Source organism: Suillus paluster (assembly GCF_016628075.1).
Source record: "Suillus paluster strain FC165 chromosome Unknown EDB91scaffold_86, whole genome shotgun sequence".
NCBI classification, from domain to species: domain Eukaryota; kingdom Fungi; phylum Basidiomycota; class Agaricomycetes; order Boletales; family Suillaceae; genus Suillus; species Suillus paluster.
The window spans coordinates 119,862-141,645 of record NW_024537646.1 but is presented as its reverse complement, the minus strand read 5'-3'; the positions used below and the strand labels follow the sequence as shown (position 1 = coordinate 141,645).

The 21,784-nt window shown below is 49.2% G+C and overlaps 5 protein-coding genes across 5 annotated transcripts; 3 read left to right on the top strand and 2 right to left on the bottom strand.

Annotated features, from left to right (window-relative positions):
* Positions 1-642: 642 nt before the first annotated feature.
* EDB91DRAFT_1207931 (alpha/beta-hydrolase) lies at positions 643-1,885 on the top strand (the record flags this gene model as incomplete). Its single annotated transcript, XM_041320728.1, has 3 exons — positions 643-916; positions 964-1,160; positions 1,219-1,885. Coding segments are annotated over exons 2-3 (852 nt in total), but the record flags the coding sequence as incomplete, so codon positions are not given.
* Positions 1,566-3,944, bottom strand: EDB91DRAFT_860228 (pyridoxal phosphate-dependent transferase). The gene is made up of 7 exons (XM_041328629.1): positions 3,745-3,944; positions 3,588-3,687; positions 3,415-3,503; positions 3,215-3,348; positions 2,943-3,164; positions 2,604-2,776; positions 1,566-2,532 (listed from the first exon to the last, which is right to left on the bottom strand). Exons 1-7 carry the CDS (start codon positions 3,842-3,844, stop codon positions 1,905-1,907), a joined length of 1,446 nt encoding a protein of 481 aa, XP_041172200.1. The 5' UTR covers positions 3,845-3,944; the 3' UTR covers positions 1,566-1,904.
* Positions 3,945-5,840: 1,896 nt separating this feature from the next.
* EDB91DRAFT_1162223 (uncharacterized protein) lies at positions 5,841-6,332 on the top strand. The gene has a single exon (XM_041319863.1). The coding sequence runs from the start codon at positions 5,927-5,929 to the stop codon at positions 6,245-6,247; it is 321 nt and encodes a 106-aa protein (XP_041172199.1). The 5' UTR covers positions 5,841-5,926; the 3' UTR covers positions 6,248-6,332.
* Positions 6,333-7,731: 1,399 nt separating this feature from the next.
* On the top strand, positions 7,732-9,845 carry EDB91DRAFT_1228463 (uncharacterized protein). Its single transcript, XM_041321022.1, has 6 exons — positions 7,732-7,985; positions 8,036-8,454; positions 8,512-8,731; positions 8,786-9,267; positions 9,327-9,600; positions 9,656-9,845. The coding sequence occupies exons 1-6, from the start codon at positions 7,818-7,820 to the stop codon at positions 9,707-9,709; spliced, it is 1,617 nt and encodes a 538-aa protein (XP_041172198.1). The 5' UTR covers positions 7,732-7,817; the 3' UTR covers positions 9,710-9,845.
* Positions 9,846-12,704: 2,859 nt separating this feature from the next.
* Positions 12,705-21,325, bottom strand: EDB91DRAFT_1162211 (uncharacterized protein). The gene is made up of 23 exons (XM_041319862.1): positions 20,804-21,325; positions 20,659-20,751; positions 20,600-20,609; positions 20,478-20,545; positions 19,813-20,423; positions 18,194-19,759; positions 17,893-18,147; positions 17,699-17,842; positions 17,426-17,641; positions 17,242-17,377; positions 17,114-17,184; positions 16,848-17,060; positions 16,535-16,801; positions 16,046-16,483; positions 15,745-15,999; positions 15,410-15,694; positions 14,877-15,359; positions 14,458-14,826; positions 14,205-14,399; positions 14,121-14,154; positions 13,663-14,057; positions 13,106-13,612; positions 12,705-13,056 (listed from the first exon to the last, which is right to left on the bottom strand). The coding sequence occupies exons 1-23, from the start codon at positions 21,011-21,013 to the stop codon at positions 12,918-12,920; spliced, it is 6,960 nt and encodes a 2,319-aa protein (XP_041172197.1). The 5' UTR covers positions 21,014-21,325; the 3' UTR covers positions 12,705-12,917.
* Between the last annotated feature and the right edge of the window lie 459 nt (positions 21,326-21,784).

Here is a 21,784-nt window from a genome sequence, read left to right as displayed (position 1 = left end):
GATCGACGTACTTGCTTCTGAACAAATTCACTGCCGCTCGAGCAATGGAGATATTGGAATAGAGGAATTCTCAAACAAGTGCTTGCATACATAGCATACGACTGAAGTACTTACAAGTTTGGTAGTCTCGTTGTAAGCTTGAATATGGAGGTCTTCGATGACACCATGACCCCTCCCGTCACAGCACTGTTTACGGATACATTTTTGGTCTGCACTGAGCTGCTGCGAATTGCGAAAGCCCAAGATCCAGAGATGGTACTTGTGGGAGTACTTAGATCTTTGAAGGCCATGACTCTGCGAGTCGGAAAGTCGACGCGAGTTATAGGGCAGGACTTGGATCCAGCAGAACTGCTAGCTTCGATGCCCTCGAGAGCATCTAGGTGTGAAAGAAGTGGATAGATACATATAGCAAATATCTTGTTTTGCATTGCTCTGAGACAGAATGGAGGGAGAAAATGACCGCTCGATACCGAGTCACAATGACAACACACTGTCACACACATCGTCCGCTTGTGGAACAGGTAATATAATGCTCGGGTATCTATTCCAGGCTAGGCTCATGTCACTAACCACGACGAGCGAGGGGTCACCGCACAGCCGCTGTGCTCTGGAGCACACGCTTAGTCAGCCTGCCCGCCCCGTTATCGAGTCCCTAGACTTTACTAAGACTGGACCAAGCATCTGAGAGACGGCCTAGTTTACGTTCGCATTTGAAGCTTTCTTCAGCCATAAGCGTGCGCTCTCATTGGTGGAGGTACTTAGGCGACGCTAAGCGCTCGGCTACATACAGGCTCCGCTCGATAAGCACTCGACGAGCAGCCCCGACTTCTAGAAATGGCTCCACTAGAGTAACCATTTCCCGGACGTCCACCCCAGCCATCCACCTCACGCCAAACGTTACGCCGTAAGTAACTGAGTGAGTTTATTCGGTTAGTATGCATCACACTCATTAATATCGCGTAGTTCTCAGTTGTAATGGAACTTCTGGAGGAATATACAAACATATCTTACATCCCGTCTGAACCGTGCAACAATTTCCATAACTTCGACATCTATATTCCGAAACAATACGAGCCACGGAATACCTCGGATGAACAACCTCGTGGTCCACACACCATATCCCCTCTAGTTTGTTTCATACATGGAGGTGCATGGAGAAGGTGGGTTGCCTCTCCACGGAGGATCTCATTCCTTACCATGCCTCATCCTCCCCTTCAGCGAAGATAAGCTCGATCATGCCGGATTGGCTCGTAGACTCGCGAGTTTCACTGGATACGCAGTGGCGGTCACAAATTACCGCCTGTCCCCTCGGGAAACGACAGAAGCCAATGCAATCCACCATCCCGATCACGTGAAGGATGTTCTTCGCTTTCTTGAATTTGTTATCACCTGGGGAGGCCCGCATGACATCAGCGTCTATGACCCAAACAGATTATGTTTGATGGGACATAGCTGTGGTGCTCATATATTGTCATCAATCTTCCTCGAGGCTAAACGAGGCGAGGACCCTTTGTGCCCACCAGCCAAGCTTCTCGAAAGTACAAAGGCCATAATCACATCAGAGGGGATATATGACATCGATCTCCTTCTCTCGAGTTTCCCTGCTTACAGGGCTTGGTTCATCGAGGCCGCATTTGGTCGGCGGAGTACTTACGAGGAAGCTTCAGTCACGAAGATGATCCCGAGGGTGGCATACCACCACTTGCATTGGTTAATCGTGCATTCCAAAGGTGATACTTTAATTGATGAAGCTCAGAGCGAAGCAATGTATCAGCATTTACTTCACAATATTCCTCATGCCACGAGGAACTTTGGTGAACTCAAGGAAGAGCATAATGCTGTACTAACAGGCGGAGAATTTGTGCAACTTGTCGGACAATACATTCTAGATAAAATTCCTCTACTTACTTGATTTGGTACTTGTGGAACGATATTGTATCTAAACCGCTGTTCTTACAATATGTTACTTTCGTCAAACCTTCGAATGCGTCTTCAAGGCACGAGGCAGCTCTCTCGTAGTCACCTAATGTGTTGTACAGCGGTGCGGGTGTTAAGCGAATCACGTCGGGTTTTCTCTCGTCTCCGACAACGCCCGTTGCAGACAATGCATTAAAAACCTTGTTCGCCACGTCTGAATTGGGTGGCAGAAATAGAAGCGATAACTGTGAACCTCGGGACTCGGGATCACGGGGTGTGATGATGGTGAATCCGGGTTTGTCCTGTTGTGCAGTGTCATCCTTGCTGTTCGTTCCATCCTGTGATATTTGGCATCGTGCCGAAACCTCGTTTATGGGGACATAAAACCTTGACTTAACGAGTCTCGCCTCCAGCTCGGAAGTCAACTGAAGCGATCGCTTGCGTAGGGGAGTCATCATGCCGACTTCCTTGAAGATTTGCAAAGAACCTAAAAGCGACACAGTTGCAAGGACCGAGGCATTGGATTGTTGGAATCCTTGTGCGCCAGGGATAGCTGAAAACCGAGGAGGCATGGCAAATCTGGTGGCTGGATCGTGCCCCCACCACCCTGCATACCTAGTAGTAACGCCGTTTAGAATCCCCGAAAGAAGTGGTGAATGCAACGCATTGGCAAAAGAATTACGCACTGGGGAAATAGGCTGCTTTCCCATTTTTTGTGCACAAAAAGCCCGCCAATTCCGCCGGGGCCTGAGTTGAGATATTTGTATGAGCACCATACAGCAAAATCGGCACCCCAGTCGTGAAGCGCCATGGGAACATTTCCGATAGCATGAGCGATGTCCCAGCCGCAAATACACCCCTTAGAAGAACGAATGGAGGTGGTCAACGCATGTTTAACAGACAAAGAGAAGAAGTAATGTGCGGGGTAATTGAATGTAGCGGATCATCGCCTGTCTTTTCACGTCATGGCGGGTTATGAAAATGTACGTAATAATCTAAGAAGAGAGCGGCTGGACAATATTTACCTGTGCCTTGGCTGCAGTGGTGATAGCCTTCATGGGAAACCATTGACCAGTGTAATACTGCACGCCACTGAAAATCACAAGAGAAATCGAGGGACCTTCTTTGGCGATAAAGTCCAGTATGTCGGACTCGCGTAGTGTAAACTCGCCTTCCCGAGGGCACATTTCGATGATCGCTTCGTTCGGGTCATACCCGTGCAGACGAGCCTGGGAAGCAAATGCGTACTATGTCGCGTGTAAGAAACAGAGGAGGATGAAAACTGTTATCCATCAACCTGGTCCGAGGGGAAAGCTCTGCCTTCACATAGAATCTTGAAACGTTGAGTAGTAGGTTTGTAAAATGCGGCCATCATCAGATGCAGGTTCGCAGTCAGAGTGCCCATGCAAGCCACCTCCTTCTCCGAGGCACCTAGATCAGGCACCGTATCAGAACTTCCCGATCCTCTACAAAGAGTGACAGTTGATAGTAACTTACCCACCAATTCAGCGAGTAATGGGGTGACCGTATCGGCAATATTTATCCACTCGCGGCCATAAGGGTGCACAAAGTGTCCTTCGACGGCTCTGTAATGGTATTTTGTACGCAAGAGATGTCAGCAAACAAACGGCCATCATGATAAGGGACCGTTGCCTCGGCACGATACGCACCGTGTCCCCCAAACATGTAGCTCCTCCTGCAGGAGAGCCTTGGACCGTGTGGTTAAAGGACCAAGAGAATTTCCGCAAAGATAAGTGCATCTCTGGTCAGCTAGATAGTAGTTCGAAGCTTCAGCAATCTGTGTAGTTACGTAACGAAGTTCTCCACCATTTTCTTCTGGAACAATTTTAGCCCCTATATCTCTATTTGATGGGATGAGGAACTCGTCAGAAAGTACAGTGTCAAGGTCATTATACTGCGGAAGCATCTGGGCTGTCGACTAAGTGAACAACGACAAGGAACACTAAACGAATCGGGCGAAAGTAACAGGACGATTTCTTGAGCGTTATATGAATGAGTATGTGATGATAGGTGGGAAGCGCCCGAGTCTGGTCTGAAAACGGCGGAATATAAGGGGAAGGGTCACATGATATGCGATAAGGTAAGCGTTCAGCTTACACGGGGCCGGGCAAAGAGCTGATATGAGATCTTTACTTCTCTGCGTCCCGGACCGATACCGTGTAACAGTTCTGCTCCATATTGAATATTATCTGTGTCCCTCACCGTTGTTGTCTTTAGCTCTTCCGTCCAGACCTACATGAAAGTGACGGGGACCAATCCTGGCATGCAAAACTTTCTCTACACATAACCCAATCCAGCAAGCAGACTTCTGGATCGAGAGAGATGGTTGTGAGGTCAGGCAACCGTCATTGTATCCTTCATATGTTCAAAACATAAATGCTCTCGGCGGAATAATATCTTCACAGGTGACTCAGGCTGCTGCTGATCCTGCTCTCATAGATAGTAAATTCATAACTGCGACCGCTGGCATCGCTCATACAGGCACCGCTCAGGCTTCTCAGATCTCGTCACAAGCTGTATTCCTCGACCATGCTCCCACGATTCGTTTGATTGTTGAGGTCTCGGGTCCAGACGTGCGGTGCCACACCAAATTTCTACCCTTCTCTAATTGCCACGTGCACCACAATGACTGGGATCGGTCACCGAGTAGCCCCACTCAATTACATCTTATTTCGCTCATTTTATTTTTTTCGCAAATGAGCGTATATTGGCGTGTGGAACCAGCGGCTGATAAAATGCTAAGATACTATCCCTTCCGGTGCAATCGGCATCCCACAGAAGTCGGCAGTCACGCTTTTTCGCAGGGTTTTGTGTGACTGCCTGTGACCAATTGTAACAAAGGTGTCACGTTTTCCTGCCAAAATGTGTGACCTGCCGACTTCTGTGGGGTGCCGATTGCACCGGAAGGGATAGTAATATATTGGAACCTGTTGAATAAATCATTAAATTCGTGTCGCGGACTCTCAACGATGCAAGCGCGATGACACAACAACGACATACTCGAAATCTCAACTGCAAGACTGTGCATACGTCATGGCACGTCTACGACGTCTCGGATGCACGTGGTGTGGTGTAGAAGTCGGTTAGTACGCGTTTTCAATGGGGAAAGTCCACTGCGAGCCGTTATGATCAATGACGCAGTGCACCATTTGCCAGTGCATTCACGCCTCTGCGATACGTGCCATGTCGGCACATCCCAATCTCAGCACGCTTTGCAATATTGTAGACCTAGAATAAAATACTTGCGACTTCTTGTATCTCTGTTCCGTTCCTACCAGCTGTCACTCGCAAATGAGATGTATATTGCTTGCACGAAATCAAATGGGCGAAACAAAATGTAATTGAATGGGGCTAGTGCGTCTGCCACATCACTACAAATGTGAAAATTAGTATAAGTCACCACCGTTTACGTACCGTATCAATTGAATGGTCTCATAGAGTACGTCTGCCACATCATGTGAATGCGAAAATTGGGTGATAGTGTATATGACTGCACTCTTGACACCTTGAAGAGCGTTGTGCCACAGAGCGTGAGCTGGCATCTGTCCCACTACCGAACATCCAGTTACGAGTAGATTTTCCGGCTGGCCCCTACACTACCTGCATATAAAAGCTAATGTACTAGGTTTCAGTCTGGGCTCAGCAAGGCAACAGTAATCACCAACAAGTTTTTGCCATGAAATTCGCGTCGCTCACCACTCTGATCGCGTCTGCTGCATTGATGGCTGGCGTAGCCATCGCATCTGAGGACCTCACAATAACCCCCAAGAACCTACCCTGCGACAACATTAGCGAGTACTCTCGTGGCCTACATGCAGACCTCAGACCATGTGCTTACCGCTATCCATAGATGAAGCGGGGTGCTCATTAGGCATTAGAGGATATAACAACGAAAACGATTTCGGGTATTTCTGTGGAACTAACGGCAAAATTGAATCCTATACGCCCTGTGAATGTCACAAGTGCTGTATGGTGGTAGACGAAGGGGATGACTTCGTCTGCGAATGAGCATTGCTCAACTAACGGTGCCTGGGTGAGCCTGTCCTTCCTCGTTGCCTTCTTTGTCCGAGTGCTAATCTTGCTTTCACCAGTCATGGAACGAATCGCACGATACGTTCAATATGATGTGAAGGGGTATTGTTGGGTAGTTTTAACAATATATCAAAAATATGGCATGAGGTTCTGCCAGTTCTGGAGAAAATCGAATCAGTTCAGGTTATCTCGTTGTCCAAAGATGCTTTGTAATACTGCATTGTCGAGGGGAGTGCTGCTAGTCTTGCTCCAAGTATCCTGGAAAATTCCTGGGTGAACACCTTGAAGCACAAACCCTGGGCTGTCAACGAGCACTGGAGCACAAGGGGCCTTGGTAAGCGAACATAGGACACAGAAGTAATACATAGCACCTGGATGTTCGGACGGTTGATCAAAACTGCAACTGAATCGTTACTAGAAGCTGGGAAAGCGAAGCCACAGCTACCGGGTTCATGTGAGTGCCGCTGGGCTGACCGCACTCCTTCGTCCTCACTGCAGTTGTCCGTCTCCTAGCATAGGGACCTGTCAGCTGAGGCGAGAGGGAGGCTGAGAGGGGAAGGTACAATGGTTTCGACCCCGCGAAAGGTCTTATCGGGGGCTTGCCGCTACCCCAACCGTTCGTCCATCCAGTGCTACGTAGGAAACTCCTTCCCAAGCCTATTCCGATGGGAGTAAATGGTTCGCGTACAACCAGATCGGTGCTCGAATGCCAACACGATCGGCAACGTCGATACTCATAACCCACCGAGGGGGAAGTCTAACAGGTTGGATGAAGTATTGTCTCGAGGTAAGATTCTTTTGCCCCAGAGCCGGCGAGCCTTTAGAACACCGAACTCACGAAGAAGACAACTAAAGGACTGACTCCTGTTCTTTCGCTTCGGATACGGATTTCTTTGATAACCATATAGCAAGACGAGCTTGGACTGATATGACCGCCTATTGAAGTTGTCGTCAACATAGATAACTCGGTGTGCGTACTATGTATAATTTCCAAAGAAGCCGATCAATGTACATCTGATCCATCATGATGAGATGCATCTTCATCAGCTTCTTTGGCGAGACCGAAGACCGTGTAGCGTGGAAATAGGAAGAGATCGTTTGGCAGTAAAGTTCTGCGGCAGCGAACATTACATATCTCGTTCTTGACCTCAAAAACTACGCAAGAATGAACACCGAGCTGCACGTAGTTGTCAGTTCTATATTTGGTGTGGCAAACACAAGATTTTGAATTATGTTGCAAGTCCTTGAAATTATTGGGTCGTCCTTGGCTAGAAGGTGCCGCACTGAGAAATTCGCCAAGGTAGTGGTATGTTTCAGCCTCGGAGGAGGGTCAGGGAGAGTAAATGAAAGATATGAGACAGCCAAATATCGTCAGTAGAGTTACAGCGTTAAGAGCCCTTAGCACCTACTATCACATCTCTGCATGATGATATACAAATGACCATGTCTAGACGTCTGTTTGCACGATCACTGAGCACCCCAGTATTTTATGGATGCACGGGGGTATCTTGAGAAGGACATGTACGTGCCCAAGGTGTGGTGGATGGACCATAGTTGAGTAGTACAGGATTCCGGTTCCCTTGACCATGTTTTGAGTGCAACGTGACTTCCAGCGCTCCTGCTCCGATAATTAAGTATCCCTCTCTGCCCAACAATGGAGTTCCAACCTTGAACTTGAACTTGAGTCTTGACTTAAGCTTGAAGCTTAGCTTGAACGTGAACGCCGAGGTGATCCGGATTCCGATTGAAATTGCCGCATCCCTTCAATTTCCCATACGGCATCACTGATTAGGTCCCACATCAAAGTTGCATCAACACCCGCAGTCAGGACTTATATTCACATTACTATGATCGCACCGAAACTTTGTGCAGAGCAGATATCGATGGTGGGCAGACTGCCCGTTATCAACGCGGACGTGAAGGAACCGCCTACCACTTTCATCCTTCTCCCTTCTGAGTTACTGGTAGAAATCCTTCGTCATCTAGACTGTCGGTCTATATTGCGATGCTCCTCCGTACGCATTCTACACTGCTCGTGACCTTGTACTTAACTACTACCTTTCAGGTCTGTCACGAATTGAACAGGATAATCGATTCCTCCACAGAGCTCCAGTATCATATCGAGCTTGGCCTCGATTGTATGGTCGATGGCCCTCCGAGCACCGTCACAGTTGCTGAGCGTTTGGAACAACTGCTTAATCTTCGTCGTGCGTGGACTCTATTTGAGTGGAAGAAAGAGGTTCGCGTACCCATGCCTGGTTTCTGCCAGGCATACGAGCTCGTAGGAGGCGTATTCGCAAAGACGTCGTCTTCTGGGGGCATTCACAACCATACCGGTTCTCGAACCTTCATCTCCACCTGGCTACCATCCTCGTCCGATCCTGGTCGCACGCTGGTCCGGACCGACATAGGGATCTCAACGAGAGACTTCGCCATCGATCCATCACAAGACCTCATCGCTCTTGTCAAAACTGATGACGACCAGTACGTCCCCATCGTATTTTGCTTTGAATCGCACAGATAACCGATTTTCGAATGCAGCGCAAATGATTCTGGCTACTTGGAGGTATATATCCGCACAATCTCCTCCAACGTCCAGCACCCCGAAGCGGCATCTCATGTTCTGCGCACCCTCACCGCGTTCCCCATGACCAATGCATTTGTACAGATCGTAGAAGATGTGGTTGGGATGATGTTTTGGATGGAGCTCGAAGGCCCTCGCATCATCATCTGGAACTGGAAGACTTCGCAAATGCTCGTGGTAAGCACTTGCTTATGAACATCTAGTCGTTCGCAGCCTGAATCTATTTTGCAGGACCGTGACGGCGATCACTTGCCTAGCCATATCAGCGACTTTTCCTTTATTTCCAACCGTGCGTACATGGTGACGCGCGGGATAGATGGGGGCTCGATCCAAGTATTCACATTTGGCGAGGACGAGCACGAAGTCACCCAGGTTGCGAGTCTAGCGCTGCCTCCCTTGAAGTCCCGCACCCATATCGTACACAGCGGAATTCATACCGGTCCCTTCGTGGCAAAATGCTCTCCAGACGCGCCTTTCTGGCCCAATCAGGAGGAGCGGATGTACGTTCTATCCGTGCAATATATCCAGGTAGACCCGGAGGTCCCTAGCGCTAGGCCAAGATTCTTTCTCTTCTTCAAGAACAGCACTCCTCTCAAATATGTACGGAAATACCGCGAACAAAGAGAAACAAGCCCCATCGAGGTGCCTTGGGAGGAATGGGGCCCGCACGAGACCCGCATGCTCCATCATCAAGTTCCGTATCAGTGGTTAAGGTGAGGAGGAGCTGAAAAATTCCTTCCTGTTGCGATAGATGCTAATCAGTGTCTATTAGATATGTTCATGGCCATCGAGTAGTCTTTCCGGTACTATCCGGCAACATGCAAGTCTTCGACTTCAACGTACCCAAAACCAAGCGGCATGTCTTGGCTCCGCAGCCAGACTCGAGCGCCAGTATTGAGATCGTTGATTACCCCTCCATCATCTCGTCGGACATCATTTTCCCGGGGCCTGTCGAGACGAGCCTGCCCTATCGCGTTTGTCAAAGGGACGAGCTGAAAGGCTTCTCGGGCGTCATGATTGATGAACGGAGATTAATTGGTTTGAGGGTAAGTTGTCGTTGTGTTACAGAATACGCAATCTGATGTTGATTGTGTTGTTTAGAGCCCTTCGTTTGCTGATGGTGACATGAAGGATCTATATGTTTTCGCGTTTTGATCGTTGTTGTACATTGTGTTTTAACAAGATAAGACTTATTCATAAGTATCTCGTTACCAGATGGAGATTACTGCAGAGATTGTATAGTATGCAGTGAAAATTTTACTAGTCCCTTGCGGTTTGATGGGGATCTTACATGGTACGGATAAAGTGAATCGCATCCACTCTCCGGCGATATAACATAGGGGTTTGCTCTTTGAGGGATTAGAAAAACCAGTGACCCGAGGAGCAGTATATGCTACGCGGCTCATTGCCGAAGTCAAAAAATCCTCGTTTGGTGGTGACTTACAGGCCTAGGAGCACGCGATACCAGTCCTCGAAGCGTGTTAATCTGCGGAAAGTTCAGTCAGTGAATTGCGGTAAGTAACTTGGTTAAGAAACCTACAATTCCCTGTCTGAACCTTCCGATATATTCTAGCCATCGCATTCGTCACGTCCCGGAATCCTGTGCACGCAGACCTCGCGAAGGCACCGCCTGGAATACCTTTTCATTTGCGGAGTACTCGACTTAGCTAGCCAGGCTGTGAAAGATGCTTGTTAACGAGAGTGCTGTCACCGAGTCTCGTCACACAGCAAATGCTCGAGCTGCAACTTGCAAGACGTACGTGATCACGGTCGAACTGTTTCTGTCACCCGATCATACATATATTGAAGCGTTGACGGCTCATAGACGCATGCTCGGACTGCTGCTTTCATCGTGTCATGGATGGTTATGGGCTGAAATCGTGCGAGTCGGCAGAGATGCCAATCGTGTCTGAGACAGTGCAGGACAGTTGGTTAGATTTGACTTGCTTGTGTTCTGAGAGGTGAAACAGGGCTTCCCAGCTCAAGTGCCTCACTACCGTGAGAGATGGTTGAGGCAAATTGGCGAACCACTCAACATTCTGCGAGGAATGCAGGTAATGCGTGAATGTAGTAAGCCGAGAGTCGTCCTTATGAGAGAGGGCCCACGATAGCGGATCTTGGAATATTGCATGTTCCAGAATGTGAAGGGTATTGAGGTATACCGTACATCTAGTACATACTAGAAAATTATGGCCTCGAGTAGTAGACTTGTGTCCCATCCTGAAGCTGTACTCGTCAAGAATAAGTTCTAAACTATCTCACGGCATCTTCTTTTTGTCGTCAACACTCAGCATACTCTGTACAAAGTCTACCATGGCATCAAGCCGATCGCGGTATGCTTCTTGTGGGTAATAGGACTTCCTAGGTTGCAGCTGCTCAATCGAGAGGCCATAATACTGAATGATTCTGACGCGTGCATCATCCAGCGAAGCGCGATGGAGAATTTTTGCAGCGAATTTGGTGTACTGAGGGAACATTTATCAAAATTATTGACTATGTGAGTGATGACGTGGCTTACTGTCTGCAAGTGCCCATTGAGGTTGTCAACCACCTCCTTACGCTGGGTGGCCTCCTCAAGGAGATCGTATACCTTCCCCTCCATGACATTGACCTGCATTTTGAGATCTGCCTTATTAATAGCGGTCAGACGTGCGTCAGTAAGGTTTAGAGAACCTGATTCATTACCAAGAACTTACTTTGATTATTTTCTTTTTAAATTTCTTCTCGAGAGCTATTTTCTCTCCTTAAAAGGTTACTTCAAGTCTATCGAATCTTGCAGTAAGCGTGGCAAGATCGTTCGACATAGTGCGCGCAACTGTACGCGAGAGACGAAGGCCCCTAGGAGGGTACAATTAGGTATTCAGGCTCCGACTCAAGCTCAGCGATATTGCCTACTCGGAGGGTGACTCTACCCCGAAGCGAGTGCATTCATACAGATCTCGTGGAGGATGTAGTCGTAAAGGCCCTCCCATCACGAAGACGGTGCAAATGCTCGTGGTAAACACTCGCATATGAACACCTAGTCCCTCACATTCTACACTGAATTGCAGGATCGCGATGGCAATCACTTGTCCAGCCATATTTCCTTCATTTCGAGCCGTGCACGCATGGTCACGCGCGGGATCGACGGGGGTTCGACCCAAGTATTTACGCTTGGAGAGAACGAGCACGACACCACCCATATCCCTACCTCCCCTAATGTCCCGCACCTATATCGCGCACAGCAGGATTTATACAGGTCCCTTCGTGCCATGGTGTCCTCCTGATGCGCCTTTTGCTCTAACCGGGTAGAGCGGATGTACGTTCTATCTGTGCAATATATCCAGGTGGACCCGGAGGTCCCTAGCGCTAGGCCAAGATTCTTTCTCTGCTTTAAGAACAGCACTCCTCAAATGCATACGGAAATACCGCGAACAACGAGAAAAAGCGCCATCGAGGTGCCTTGGGAGGAATGGAGCCCACACGAGGCCCGCATGCTCCATCATCAAGTTTCATATCACTGGCTAAGGTGAGGAATGGAAGACTGTTGCGATAGATGTTGATGAGTGTCCATTAGATACGTTCATGGCTATCGGGTAGTCTTGCCGGTATTATCCGGCAACATGCAAGTATTCGACTTCAACGTACCTGATTTCAAGTAGCATGTCTTGGCTCCGCAACCGGACTCAAGTGCCAGTACTGAAGTCGTTGATTACCCCTCGACTATCTCGTTGGAAGTCACTTTCTCGGTGCCCGTTGAGACGAGCCTTCCCTACCGCATTTGTCGCAGGGACGAGCTGAAAGGCTTCTCGGGCGTGATGATTGATGAGTGACGATTCATTGGTTTGAAGGTAAGCTGTCGTCTGCTATAGAATACATATGATTTCGCGTTTTGAATCTGATCGTTGTTGTACGTTGTGCTGTTGACAAGGTAAATGTTATTGATCAGTATCACCTCGTTACAAGACGTGAATTATTGCAAATAATGTGCAGTATGCAACAAAGGCTCGAGTTTCAAATCTTACGAGCGAGTACCTATCGTCTTTTCTCTGCTCTCTTTCTACGTCGCACCAGTTCGAGCAAAGATCATCAAGTTGCTGGTGACAAGGAAAGGTACACCAGTGTGATCACTTATGCCTGACTGATATTTCTATCATACCTGCAGAGTCGCACATTTGTCGGTCTACGATGTGGACTAGGACAAAAAAAATTGATTCGCTGGCATCATTGTACTGGCGACTTTCATTTCTAAGCATACATTATTCCAGCGCAACCTTCGCATAAATGTCCACTGATCTCGCTCTCTAGTGCATTTCTCTAAATTACGACAATGCCTGTCTCAGCATCAACAGGCAAGGTCCTTGGTTGTACCATTGAATCCGACCTAGATACCCAGCTCGGCATTGGAAACGTAATGGCCACCTGCTGAGCATCGATAACCTTCCGACTGCTTGATCCAGCGATAGCCTGAAACACACACACCCATATCCTGCAACTTCTTCTGTACTCTAGCCTCCTCTCGTCTGGAGGAGGAACGTTAATGAGGAGCGACTGTGATAATTTTGCACGTACATGGAATAATCTGCCGCAATTCGTTTGGTAAGGGATTCGTGATCGAGGGGGGTTGGGCTCTTGCATGGACCGAGGGAGATTGGAGTCTCGCAAGCGCTGAGGGAGACCGGATTCTCACATGCGCGATCGGATGCAGCATTGTGCGTCAACTGGTCGCCAAGACGGGGAGAATCACTAGGCAAGACAGTAACTGTACTTGTCTCACAAGCATCTCGTCTCGAAAGTGTTGAGACTTCAACACACACAGACTCCCGTGCACCATAACTCCTCGTTTCAGTAACGGAAGAAAACTTGTCTTGATCTCGCTCTGCGTGCACGCAATCGCATAGTTGCGCTCCCACAGCCTCAACACATGGCACAGGATAACCTTTGTCGTGTGAGACTGAATGTTCGACGATGGCACTGGCTACCACCGTCTCAGAGTCACCCTTGTTCGAGACAGTAGGAGCACTGGAAACACACGCGCCCATGTCCTGCAACTTCCTCTGTACTTCAGCCTCCTCGCGTCTGGAGGAGAAACATTAATGAGGAGCGACTCGCGAGCATTTTGCACCTACATGGAATACTCCGCCGTAAATTGTTTGGTAAGGGATCCGTTATTGAGGGGGATTGAACTCTCATATGCGGTGATGGAGATTGGATTCTCGCATGCGCCTCGGGAGATTGAACTCTCACATGTACCGACGGATGCAGCATTGTGCGTCGACTGGTCGTCAAGCAAGGGAGAATCATTGGGCGCAACAGTAACTGTGCTTGCCCCGCAAGCATCTCGTCTCGCAAGCGTTGAGACTTCAATACACACAGACTGCCGTGCACCATGACTCCTCGTTTCAGTAACGGAAGAAAACTTGTCTTGATTCTCCAAACGTTGGACGATTATAGGATGTGGAGATGTGACTGCTGGCTCTGCATGCACACAGTCGTATAGTTGCGCTCCTCCAGCCACAGGCCCCTTAACAAATGGCGCAGGATAGGTGTCGTCGTTTGAAACTGAATGCTTGACGGAGGCACTGACCTTAGGGTCACCCTCGTTCGAGACAATAGAATCACTGCAAAAACGTCAGGACGGATTTCTCACATAACATATGCTGGTTCATACATGTCGCCGGAACCAATTGAAGAGTTATTTCTCCCGTCTAACACAGGAGGTAGCTGGGGACCCTCGCACATCGGCGATACGCTCACGACACTAGGTGGTACGGACGTCGTTGAGACCGTGATAACCTCGCAAGACAGATGGTCGCATCCAGACCGAACATGATTGGTTCTTGCATCCTGTGGGACGCCCTGTTCACTGAAAGAAGGTTATTCCATCAATCCAGTGCAAGGAACTCAAAGGGTGTGTCACATACGAAGGAGACAACTTGGTGTCAGTATGAGTGGAGGGCAGGAACACCACAGCACCCTCGGCGTTCGCGTTCATTCGTCTATTGTCACTTATTACGACAGACTCCGTCATGGATCGTCTGAGGTTCCTGTTGGTACGGGAATCAGATTCCTGCGCACCACAACACCTCATTTCGGCAGCGTAAGAAAGCTTCTGGTGATTCTCAGCCTGAGATGGGATCTGAACGGCGTGTGAATCAAGCGTCATGGAACGTTGGATGACGGAACGAGGAGGTGATATGACTGCTGGATCTGCGCGTATGTAACCATCTAGTTGTGCTTCCACAGACACAGTCCCCTCAGCGCATGGTGCAGGATGGGCAACCTCCTCACGTCTGAAAACGAAATGTTAATGAGGAGCGACTCGCGAGAATTTTGAACGTACATGTCCGTAATTTGTCTGGTAAGTGGTCTGTGATCGAGGGAGATTGAACTTTTGCATGCGCCATCGGATGCAGCATTGTGCGTCAACTGATCGTCAATTAAGGGTGGATCATTAGGCGCAACGGTAACTGTACTCGCCCCGCAAGCATCTCGTATCACAAGTGTTGAGACATCAACACACACAGACTCCCGCGCACCGTAACTCCTCGTTTCAACAGCAGAGGAAAGATTGTCTTGACTTTCCGCCTGAGATGGGGTGTCAACCACGTTTGAATGACGCGTCATCGCACGTTGGACGACAGGATGAGGAAGTGATATGACCGCTGGTTCTGTAGGCACGCAATCGTATAGTTGCGCTCCCACAGCCACTGCAGCCCCTTCAGCACATGACACAGGATAGGCGTCGTCGTTTGAAACTGAATGTTCAACAAAGGCGCCAACTGCCACTGTCTTAGAGTTACCCTCGTTCGAGACAGTGGAAGCACTGCAGATAAATCAGCACGAATTTTTCACATAATATATGCTGATTCGTACATCACATATGACTCGCCGGAACCACTTGAAGAGTCATTTCCCCAATTTAACGCAGCAGGAGGTAGCTGGGGATCATCGTGCACCGGCAATATGTTTGGCACGACGCTAGGAAGATCGATCAATTGTTGTGAAGAATTGTCTAGATGGATGTATTCTTTTCTGCTCTCGGTCGAGCAATTGCTCGAAGTCTGCACAGACGTCGTTGAGACTGCGATGACCTCTGAAGAATGCTGCTCGCATCGAGATTGAACAATAGTTCCCGCATCCTGCAGAACGCCCGGTTCACTGTAAAGGGTTTATTCCGATGTAAGGGGCTCAAAGGGAATGTCACGTACGAAGGAGATAACTTGGGCTCAGATTTCGGTGAGGTCTGGGACAACACAGCGCCGTCAGCGTCCTGATCCGTTTGACTATCACCATCAGATGTGGCAGTCTCCGACGTGAATCGTACGAGACTCCTGACGGTACGGGAATCAGTCGTCAAGACTTCTCTCTCCGTCTCCCACTTATGATGTTCTCCTCTGCCCTCCATAGTCTGGTTCATGCGATCTACCGATGTATCCTCTTCATCCGCCTCGGGTACCGGAGTACTAGACAATCTTAGCTAATGGCAAATGCAGCATAGGAACTACGCACGAGGAGCCTTGATAAGGCTGGTCCCTGACCATATCTCGACCACACAGTTCCCCATATATGTTAGCAGCTAGAGAAGGACTCTGACCCGTCGTCGATGTGCTTTCTGTGAAAGATGAGTTCCAAAGTCCGCTGGAGGCCGCCGAACTCGATTTCTGTGTGTTCTCGATTGATATGTCCAAGGATCGTGGTGAAGTTGAAGTGTTCTGCTCATGTGCCAAGGACAGACAGACGTGGGTATCTAAGGTTGCTTCACCAGGCTCGTCACTACAGGACAATGACTGGGATGGCTGTCGTCGGATATATCCTTCACTCTCGGTCAAGCGACAATGACTCGAGGTCTGCACGAGAGTCGTTGAAACAGTGTCGACCTCAGAAGACTGGTTCTCGTATCCAGACTGAATATGATTGGTTCCTACATCCTGTGGAACGCCCGGATCACTGAAAAAGATTTATTACGATGTCAGGGCAGACGGCGTATGTATCGCTTACGAAGGAGACACCTTGGGCATAGCAGACATTGAGGACGGGGGTGACGCAGTGGCATTGTTGGTGTCTTCATCCATCCGCCTATCATTGTTCAATATCGCAGTCTCCAACGTGGATTGTCTGAGAATCCTGACGGTACTGATATGAGACGTCGGGTCGAGCGTAACTTCGCTCTTCGTCTCCTGTTCATGATGGCCGCCTCTACCCACCACAGCCTGGTACATACAATCTGCCGATACATCCTTTTCGTTGTCCTCGAGTTTCGAAGCGCTGGATGATCTTAGTTGAGGGGAGACACAGTGTATGGATCACATACGAAGAGCGTTGACGAGGTTGGTCTCTCGCCACATCTTGACCATAGGGTCCCCCTTGTATATTGGTAACTAGAGGACTCTGACCTTTGGCCTCAGTCGAGCAATCATTCGAGGCATGCACGAGATCCGTTGAAACCGTTTTGACGTCTGATGTCTGTTGCTTGCATCCAGACTGAATATGATCGAGTCCCGCATCCTGGGGAACGCCCGGTTCACTGAAAGTGGTTTATTCCAGTCCAAGAAACTTAAATTTGAATGGTGTACTTACAAAAGAGACAGCTTGGGCCCAGTATTAGTTGATGACGGGGGTGAGACAGTGCCGTCCGTGTTTTCGTTGATCTGTCCACCATCTTTCAATGCGACAGTCTCTGATGCGTATTGCCTGAGACTCCTTACGGTACGGGAATGAGACGATAAGTTGAGCTTAACTTCGCTCTCCGTCTCCCGTCCAGGATGGTCTCTTCTGCCCTCCAAAGCCTGATGCATATAGTCTGCCGATACATCCACATTGTCGTGCTCGACGCTTGAAATACTGGATAATGTGAGTGAGACAAATTTAAACAGAGTAGGAGCTACGTACGAGGGGCCTTGAGTAAGCAGATCCCTAGTCACATCTTTACCACAGGATCTCTCCTGTAGCTTAGCGATTGAGGACGAAGTCTGACCTGTCGTGTCTTCACGGAAAGACGTGTTCCGCAGATCATTGGGTGCTGGACTCGGCGTCTGCGTATTCTCGGTTGCGTTGTTCTCCCCAAGTACCAAGGTGAGCACACACGAGTCTGCTTCCTCACGACCCCTGTTGAGCTTCACATCAGTAAATGGCTCATTGCTCGAGGAGAATGTATGGGCTGACTGTCTTTGGGTGTAACTGCTCTCGGTCGAATGAAGGCCCGATATCTGCACGGGACTCTCTGGAACTGTGTGAACGTCTAAAGACTGGCGCTGGCATCCAGACTGAGTATAATCGGTTCCCACGCTCTGCGGAATGCCCGGTTCGCTGAAAGAGATTTATTCGAGGGCAAAGAGCTCAAAACATGCGTCACGTACGAAAGTAACACCTCGAACCTAGTATTGGTCGAGGACAAGGACAACGCAGCGCCATCGGCATCCTCATTTATCCGCCTATCATCGTTGAATGTAGCGGACTCCGACGTGTATCCTCTGAGAATCTTGTCAGTACAGGAATGAGATGTCAAGACCTCGCTCTCCGTCTCCCGTTCACGATGGTCTTCTCTGCCCATTGCAGACTGGGGCTTACGATCTGCAGATACATCCTTCTCTCCACCCATAAGCTTCGGAGTGCTGGAGAATGTTAGTTGAGGGGAAATACAGCATAGGAACTACGCACAAGGAGATTTGGCCAGGCCAGTCCCTTGCTACGTCTTGACTACAGGGTTCTCCGTGTATTTCTGCAACCAGTGAACTCTGGCCTATGGTCGATGTATTTTTACTGAAAGATGAATTCCGACGACCGTTGGATGCTAGACACAACTTCTCTGGGTTTACGATTGCTACATCTTTTGATTGTGCTAGAGTTGCGTTATCGTTCTCCCCAAGTGCCGAGGGCGCACGGACGAAGACAGATGATTCTGCGTCCTCATGATACCTACGGAGCTTGTCACCCGTAACTGGCGAGAAGGTCTGGGCAGACTGTCGTCGTGAAGTCGGCAAGCTCGGAGAATATGGGACAGTTGACAACGGCATACATTCTTCGGCTACCACGGTTTCGCGGCAGGGAACAACCGATGTAATATCTCCCATGCTTGTGATTTCGCAGGATGCGGTAACTGCGACCCGATTTTCTTGAACGAGCTCCTGTTCGAAGGCGCTCTCCTGCACTAGAGTACTAGTCTGTCCCCGTCTACTGTCCACAGCTGTTTGAGACATAGAAGTGATGAGCGGCGCCGGGTGAGGCAGAAGTTTGACTTCATCCTTCACAATCCCAGCGTTCACCGGGGTGTCGACGATCGACGTGACGAATTCGCTGGCGACTGCATCGCTTTCAGTCCCGTCACAAAATTGCGTTTCGATGCCAAAGGTTGTTCGGGAGACAAGCTGCCGATGCTCAGAGTCATATACATGCTCCGAGGTGATCGCGTCTCCACCATCGGGGAACGTTTCCCTGGGACTCCTGGATGCGCCATAGGGTATATACTCGGTAGAACGTAAATTAACGTCTGCATGATCATAAACGACAGAGCTCTGAGCTTGGGGTGAAGCAATGGATGGAATGGTAGGCCCGGGTTGCGGAACACGACTTAAACCTTCCCTTGGCTGATATTTCTGGGGCCACACACTACGTCGCCATTCATGCGCCTGAGCAATTGTTCCAGCAATAGGATATGCGCACTGGTCATGCTGATTGACATGACCGAAATCGTCCGAACCGGCGGAGATGCCGATTGCGTCTGCGGCAGAGTGTACGGGAGAGTTGGTCAGGTTTGACTGTGATTTTCTCATGTCTTTGACGACATCAAGTGCGTGGAGAGACGAAACAGGGCTTCGTGGAATGCCTGCCCCACTACCGCGAGAGGCAGCTATAAATGGTCGAGACGGTGACGAATCGCTCGACATTTTGCGTGAGGAAGGTGGGTAATGCATGAACGTAAGCTGAGAATCGTCCTTTGGTGAGGCATTGGAAAAACTGGTAATCTGAGGAGTGTCGATGCTTGCCAACGAGTGGCCAGTTGCCAAGTTCAACAAGGGCTTGTTTGTGTGGTAATTTACAGACGTTCGAAGCGGCAAGACATTCTGGACGAAGCCAGCACGCATCGATTGAGCGAAAGGTTCAGGGGGTGGACTGCTAGGACCATCGAAAGTCGCCACTTCGCTGAACCCTGTGCACTCGAACCTCCCGAAGGAACCAGCGGGAGTACCTTGTTCACTTGCGGAGTACTCGACAGCGCTAGGCACGCTGAGAATGGTTGCTCATTAATAAGAGTCTCTCAGTCATCATTGTTAACCTACGCGGGGGATCTGTAAGATTCTTGACCGGGCCAATCGAGACAGACTCCAGCTCTTGATGATGTTGCCACACGTGGGTGGGGCACCGGCGCGTACTCAGGCTTGTGAGTGGACGTAACAATCGCAGAAACACCAGCGCTTCGTGCACTGTCGGACCGAAAAGTAACCAGATCCTCCCGAACATCAAAATTCGACTCCGCTGAAGTTCTCGTCCAGGGAGGAAGTGATCGTGACCTCTCCGTTAACTCAAGAGGAGGCCTGAAGACGGAAGCAGCATCAGCTTTCCATATGTCGACGTCTAAGGATTCGTTTGATGACAGGTCATGTCTAGAGTTGCTGCGAGCAACTGACCGCGCCCTAATATGCGATGCAGCGATGAAGGGGTCGGGGGTTACCGAACGCTGACTGTCATCATGATTGACCCTGTTGTAAGTATCCGCGAGATCAGGAGCATTTTCAGGAATATCCTGACGATACAGGGGAGCTGGCTCAAGGTGGTAGTTGATGTCATGTTTCGTAATCACGGTGTCCTGGTGTATAAAGCCTGTCCCAGAAGAATGTGGGATATCCCAACTCAGCCGTGCGGCGCACACGAGTATGTCATACTGGGTCACCTATGTAGATGGAATTCTCAGTAGAAATACGCCGTCAAAGGTTGAGGTGGCTACCGTTATATTCTGACTTCCGTCGCTGATGATGGCACCCTTCGTGAGCTGAGAACCAGCCTTCCCCAGGACTGTTGCAGGTGACGCTCAATGAGCAAGAATGATACCTACTGGAATCGACTTACAAAATGCTCCCTACGTTCATAAGTCGCAAATGATGGGGTAATTGCGTGAGAGGACTTACTTCTAAATAAGCTCGGGCAATGAAAAGAGGTCCATGATCATCCGAGCCAAATGGAACAGCGTGAGGCGGGATAACGTTGTCTCGGACTGCAAGCTGTGTCGTTGTTTGATGTCGTCCGCCAGGAAGAAAGTAGAAGACAGCTCACCCAAACCAGAGGCAGTGATGCAGATTGCCATTTACTGTAGTCATATCGTGCCGTGATTGTTTGGGATCCTGGCTGGCTTTTAAACTTCGGATTTGGCTGCGAGCCAGGTAAATCAAAAGAACGGTCGGCATCAGGCATAATTGGAGGTGAACCATTGCCCTTCCGATATGCGGGCAGGGTCTGGAAAATATCACGGTGTGAATGCAACATTTCGAATGGAGGTGATGGAAAGATCGTAGCTACATAATCTTGGACGAACTGGGAGTTGATATAGATGGGTTTTGAACAGTTGAGCGCAAATTAACTTGGGCAGCTCCTTGTAAGATCAAACACAAAATAGGATCCGACTGTTCGAGAAAACGTATACATATCAGTCAGGGCATTACGCCGGGCCAGTTCATGGGGCTCGTTTCAGTGCACGAGGTAGAAGATAGATATGAACACTGATGTATCGATAGAACAACGCCTGGAAGTTGCGTAGTTGCGGAAGCTGTGAGCCGATTGGCTGGCGATTCAACACCTCGTTGCAAAGAGAGTTCAGGATGAGGTCCAGGGAAACCTTGAAACATACTAACGCGCACCTGAGACGGAACATCAAAGTTCTGCGCATCCAGATCCAATCATACGTATGATACTCCGTTTTCCGTACACCTAGGTGCTAAGTGGCAGTAGTATGTTGGCACACCGAGCCTGAATGTGGTCTTTGAGCCTTATAAAACCGTTGAAGCCTGGGTAGTATTGCAACTCGATTTGTCATGGCGAATCATAGGAATGAGGCCTTGAGAATCATGCAAGGATCATGAGGCACTTTGATGAAATAGAGTTAGCGCCCGATTCTAACCCTTCAACAACCCCACAAATCATCGATGGAAAAACTTGGAGCACGGCATTCGGAACAACTTCATGAAATCGTGACATGTAGACATTGCTATATCAATACATGTGACCTTCTGTGATTGCGGAAGTTGGGAGCCGGTTGGC

Excerpts from the sequence above, each read along its gene's own strand:
- EDB91DRAFT_860228 (XM_041328629.1), bottom strand. The coding sequence starts at position 3,844 with ATGCTTCCGCAGTATAATGACCTTGACACTGTACTTTCTGACGAGTTC. Across the intron at positions 2,777-2,942 it reads CCACTGCAGCCAAGGCACAG|GGGTGTATTTGCGGCTGGGA; the intron begins GTAAATATTGTC and ends CGTTCTTCTAAG. Across the intron at positions 2,533-2,603 it reads GAAAGCAGCCTATTTCCCCA|GTATGCAGGGTGGTGGGGGC; the intron begins GTGCGTAATTCT and ends CGTTACTACTAG.
- EDB91DRAFT_1162223 (XM_041319863.1), top strand. The coding sequence starts at position 5,927 with ATGACTTCGTCTGCGAATGAGCATTGCTCAACTAACGGTGCCTGGGTG.
- EDB91DRAFT_1228463 (XM_041321022.1), top strand. The coding sequence starts at position 7,818 with ATGATCGCACCGAAACTTTGTGCAGAGCAGATATCGATGGTGGGCAGA. Across the intron at positions 8,455-8,511 it reads GTCAAAACTGATGACGACCA|CGCAAATGATTCTGGCTACT; the intron begins GTACGTCCCCAT and ends TTTCGAATGCAG. Across the intron at positions 9,268-9,326 it reads GTTCCGTATCAGTGGTTAAG|ATATGTTCATGGCCATCGAG; the intron begins GTGAGGAGGAGC and ends AGTGTCTATTAG.
- EDB91DRAFT_1162211 (XM_041319862.1), bottom strand. The coding sequence starts at position 21,013 with ATGTTGCATTCACACCGTGATATTTTCCAGACCCTGCCCGCATATCGG. Across the intron at positions 17,843-17,892 it reads AGGTTCGAGGTGTTACTTTC|CGAACCGGGCATTCCGCAGA; the intron begins GTACGTGACGCA and ends AATCTCTTTCAG. Across the intron at positions 17,185-17,241 it reads TATCGTCTCATTCCCGTACC|ATCAACGAAAACACGGACGG; the intron begins GTAAGGAGTCTC and ends GATGGTGGACAG.